The sequence below is a fragment of the Littorina saxatilis genome, unplaced genomic scaffold (assembly GCF_037325665.1).
Source record: "Littorina saxatilis isolate snail1 unplaced genomic scaffold, US_GU_Lsax_2.0 scaffold_612, whole genome shotgun sequence".
In the NCBI taxonomy this organism is placed as follows: Eukaryota; Metazoa; Mollusca; class Gastropoda; order Littorinimorpha; family Littorinidae; genus Littorina; species Littorina saxatilis.
The window spans coordinates 12,182-17,500 of record NW_027126146.1 but is presented as its reverse complement, the minus strand read 5'-3'; the positions used below and the strand labels follow the sequence as shown (position 1 = coordinate 17,500).

General features: G+C 39.3%; 1 protein-coding gene across 2 annotated transcripts in view; it reads left to right on the top strand.

Moving 5' to 3' along the window:
* The window catches only part of LOC138954601 (lachesin-like), an 11,505-nt gene extending 6,507 nt beyond the window's left edge, over nucleotides 1-4,998 (top strand). For both annotated transcript variants that reach the window (XM_070326404.1, XM_070326403.1), the window contains exons 6-8: nucleotides 1,170-1,246; nucleotides 2,459-2,578; nucleotides 2,977-4,998. In XM_070326404.1, coding sequence (XP_070182505.1) covers nucleotides 1,170-1,246; nucleotides 2,459-2,578; nucleotides 2,977-3,047 — 268 coding nt within the window. In that variant the 3' untranslated portion in view covers nucleotides 3,048-4,998. The remainder of the gene's footprint in view (nucleotides 1-1,169; nucleotides 1,247-2,458; nucleotides 2,579-2,976) is intronic.
* The last annotated feature ends 321 nt before the right edge of the window (nucleotides 4,999-5,319 follow it).

The window sequence follows — 5,319 nt, the reverse complement described above, 5'->3', positions numbered from 1 at the left end:
TGCGCCACACACAAGACAGAAATCGCAGCACAGGCTTCATGTCTCACCCAGTCACATTATTCTGACACCGGACCAACCAGTCCTAGCACTAACCCCATAATGCCAGACGCCAGGCGGAGCAGCCACTAGATTGCCAATTTTAAAGTCTTAGGTATGACTCGGCCGGGGTTCGAACCCACGACCTCCCGATCACGGGGCGGGCGCCTTACCACTAGGCCAACCGTGCCGGTTCTAACAAGTATGGCTGCTATATTTACCTAAAAAGAGCAAGAACATTGAATACATTGGTTGTGGGATTTTTAATCAAAGAGTACACATGACAATGCGTGCCTGTATCACTTTATACATTTGTATGTTCTGCTAAAATTCTGTCCCAGTTATCAAAACAAGAAGCTTTTGGTACAAGAAATATGCATGATAAAGGTTTGGTAGTTCTCATATGGTAGGGATAGGAAAGGGGAAAAAAGTGATAACGTTTAAAGAGTTTTACCTTTACAGATATATATGAAGGTAAATTGAATGATATGGTGCAAGATAGTGTCATCTCAGAAATGATTTGGTTGAAGTAAGTTGTGCATGATGTCTACTACAAATATATCCACGTCAATATTGAAAGCAGTCCCACGTGCAAACACCCTAACTGTTGATAAGTTTACGGATGTGCAGAGAGTATGTGACCAATTCTGAATTTATGTATTTGGACATCATAAGAGACTAAATTGATAGTGTATCTCTGCCCCTTTTTCATGATATTGTATTAGAATGTTCACATTTTGATACGAATGTATGCAGACAGAAACAATAACAAACCACAGAGTTGATGTAGCGTTGACAATCTATAAAGAAAGCGTGAATTATGGGAATATTTCATAAAGGATAAAGCGAAACATGTGTAAGAACTTTGACCTATCGATCCTTAAAGTGGACACACAAGACAGATACAACTTTCAAAAATCAATGATAAGTGATTTTGTGACTTTTCTTAGAGTATGTGCTGCTTACAAGATGATCAATGTTAATTGGAATAATCATGTCTTTGTACACAAAGGCAATCTACTGGGACCAAACTATTATTACGATGGAATTGATGATTGTTTTCTACACATTTTTTATGAAGAGTACAATTTCCAATGAACAGAATTAACAATGTTTTTGTTTTTTTACTACAGCCGAAATGTAGAGCCACAACAAGGGATTGAACATCACGGCCAGGGACAGCCTGATGACTACGAGATACAAGACATTGGTATGTATGTCCTAGGCGCGCCTTTGGCTTGTTGTCTCTCATGTGGAAGTTTTTACAACAATGACACGATTCTCATGGAAACGGAATTGAAAGACGAATCTAAGCAACACATTGCTACTACCTCAACTTTGCTAGAATCAGTTACAAAACCTTAAATTCATAGCAAATTGGAAAAAAATGATCTTATGATTGAAGTAATAATTGATTTTGCTAGACACGTGGGGGATTCAGGAGTTGATTGAATAGTCTCACACAGCCCTCTTCGACAATCAGACCCTATTGTTACGGTGGTGTCACGATCAGGCCCTATTGTTACGGTGGTGTAACGATCGGGAACAAGTTTACACACAGAAAGTACATGCGGTTGCGGTTTGCAACTCTGACAGGTCGGCAAGACCACACAATTTACAACATATGAATTCTTGATGTGCATACAATACATTCCGGGTAAAATCTACTTCTTGGAATAGCAACAAAACTTACACCTGTAGTTTAGTGGCTGATCTTTCCAATGTTGTGCACTGAATGAGCAAAGTGTCCGTTGCCTTTATAACGTTTATTGTAAGGAATTTTGAAACGAAGTTACCATTCTGACGCATTGAGTTAATTACTCTCTTATGAAATAATCCTTGTTCTCGCAGCAACTACTAGAGTCACCGCAAACTACAATCCGTAGCGAAAGTCCGACATATGCCTTGTGACGTCATGGCAAATTTACGTGATGCGAAGCATTCGATTAGGTCGGTCTTTTCCGTGCAAAGTTTTAGTGAGTTTACACACTTACACGTTAGTTTAAAAGTTCACAACAGTCTCAAACCAGGTTGACATTGCCTTTCAATTCTCTTTTTCTTGTCCAAGAGAAAGGGACAGATTCAGAATCATATCAGACAGCGAGAAAATAAAGTAAAATTACATTTGACGTTAATAGAGTTACGCAGTTTATTTAATGCTTAGCAAATTTGACCATAGAATGTTCAAGGGAGCTGAGAACAGCATGGTGGTTTTAAAAGATGAATAGACGATGGCAGATGGATGGTGCCTTGCCATTCTGTTAATACGCCCCCACACCCAAGTTGCCTTTCGGTATGTTAACATAATGTCTGTCCTTAGAATAAGTCATCCTGAGATATTTGATTCTAAAATGTATTTTCTCTTTGTTAGTTTAAGAGTGGTATGTACGTTTACTGTGGTCGGTCTGACAAACATTTGCAGAGGGCACAACTCCCTCTGAGTACGCCTCTCTCAAGATTGATGACATCGGATTAAGGTCTGTCTACTCCAAGATCACTCCTACCTCCACAAGCACGAGAACTACAGTAACAGCAGACACGGGTATGCCTTTTTAAGAAATCGAGACTACGTATTTCTGTCTCCCCGTCTGTCCGTCCAACCGTAACCCTACCTGCCAGTGTGCGTGCGTGTGTGTGTGTGTGTGTGTGTGTGTGTGTGTGTGTGTGTGTGTGTGTGTATGTGTGTGTGTGTGTGTGTGTGTGTGTGTGTGTGTGTGTGTGTGTGTGTGTGTGTGTAGTGTACGTCCGTGAGCGTGTGTGTGTGTGTGTGAGTATGTATGAGTGTGTGTGCCTGTGTATGTGTCTGTGTCTGTGTGTTAGATAGAAAAAGAGGTTATATATTATGTTTGCATGCGTGTACGTCCGTATTTCTCTGATTGGCCTTACTACATTTTCACTATTGCCTGATTTAATCGTGATTTTCTGTGCGGTGTGTTGCAGGTCAGGTGTATGAAAACACGGACATGTCAAGCAGACGTCCCTACGTTGATGCATCTGACTACAAGCGTTGAAATATCAAGAAATGAGCGAGCAGCCGATGACAAAATGACCTTTACACACAAATCGTACATATCTGCACTCACTTTCGACCGACCTCTACCATCAACAAGGAGTGGCACAGCATGAACATCGATCACAGTAATTCAAGAGCCTGTGTAACATCAGTAATTCTAGAGCCTGTGTAACATCAGTAATTCTAGAGCCTGTGTAACATCAGTAATTCTAGAGCCTGTGTAACATCAGTAATTCTAGAGCCTGTGTAACATCAGTAATTCTAGAGCCTGTGTAACATCAGTAATTCTAGAGCCTGTGTAACATCAGTAATTCTAGAGCCTGTGTAACATCAGCATACAAAGCAGGCTGTGACCTTGATGTCAGATTCGTGATTGCGTCCAAGAACATTTCTTACACACTCAAAATTGCACGACTTTTTGTTTTCAATTACAAAACAATACCTGAACTCATATCCTTAAACTGTAGTCGGTCACAACGACCTTGTTTTGTTGTCATATTGTTTATGTTTAAAATGTGTGTGCATTCACGATACATGCCCCTGACGTAAAAGTTGATCGCCAATCTAGAGATTGGCCCCATAAAGGTAGGTATAAGCAAACGGCATGTGGCACAGTTGTATCTTCAGGGTAAACCGCAAAAGCGACCCAATAAAACCATGTTTTTTTGTTTGTTTGTTTTTAATTTTGTTTTTTAAAATCGACCCTTTTTTTGAAATCGCAAAACTCATAAAATCACGAAAGACAGAAGATATTCAGTTCAACCATGCTGTTTGGTTTAGCCGTCTTGCATAGTGTTAATTGCCTATTTTGCTCTGCTAGATTTGTCAACTAGATTTAATTATATCAGAGGTCAATACGGCAGGCTTTGCTTTGGGTTTCGGCTTCAGCTTTGAAGCTCTACGGGAATTGCTGAAATAAGTTGCTGAGCTTTATTAATTTAATTTTTGTTGGATTGGACGTTTGTCTGTGGTTGTTGTTGTTGTTGTTGTTGTTGTTGTTGTTGTTGTTGTTGTTGTTGTTGTTGTTGTTGTTGTTGTTTTTGGGTTGTTTACCTTCTTGATACCATACCTAAGTGAAAGATTAACTCTGGCAATTTTTGTTATGCATTTACAACATTGATTCAGAGACTGTACAATTCGGAGTTGATGTTCAAAGTACGAATCTGTTTGTAAACTTTAAACCCAAAATAAACCAGATTTGCTTGTATAACAGACGAGATGTTGGAAACACCAATTGCGTTTTGTCGGGATTTGATCATTGTCGTGTCAAACTGCTATACGTGAAAACACAATACAAAATTGGAAATTCCGATGTATTTGCACGTTAGCAACAGCAAGTTAGTAACATTCAGGCATGTATTCACTGCTTGCAACGTGATACTACTGATCAGAGGAATGTTTAAATAAAGAATTCTACATGTCTTCCTGTGATATTTAGGTTTACACGAGTTTTGTATGTGTGGTATTTCAATATAGAAATGCGAGGGAAAGTGAGCTTTCAATATTTAGGGGAAAATGCCTGTTGATAGTTTCATTACTGTATACATTAGCTTATAATCCAAATAATGTGGTTCTTGTTTTGCCTGGTTTTGTGTTTGTTTGCAAAAACAATGAACGGTTTTGGTGGCGATATTGAAGCAGGGGTGTCTCAGATAAAACGAACATCCTGCTGTTTCAAAACGTATGATTTCATTCATTGAACAAATCATCTGAAAGTGATCTATAGACATGAAGAGCGCGCATTCATTATCATGTTACTTCTTTGTTAATTTATGTCTGTTGTATTATAATCCGTAAGCCCCTTCCCCCATCTCCCTACCCCCTTCTTCATTTCAATCCTTGGTCATCTGCATTATTTATTTGACATTTTTCTGTTGGTACTATTTGCACAATTGTTTGAACTGTTAAACTGTTTGTTATGTTCAAATAAACCGTACATCATATACTTCCATTTGTATTCGATGCTTCGAGAAAACTTTATGACGTTCACACTTTTTGTGAAAATACAGCTTGGCCTACTGCTTTTCCCTATGCATGTTTTTTTCTCAATCGGAATGAATGTATACGGGGGCTGTTTCAAAAGTGTGTTGCCCACGCATGTGGGAGGTTAGCTGGAGCTATGAACATTGGCACAATTTGCAAACTCCTTGAATAAGGTTAACACACAAAATGTCAGATGCCGAGCCCATTTCCCGTCTTGACCAGACATTCTTTCTCAGACTCCCCTATCTCTCTCTCTCTCTCTCTCTCTCTCTCTCTCTCTCTCTCTC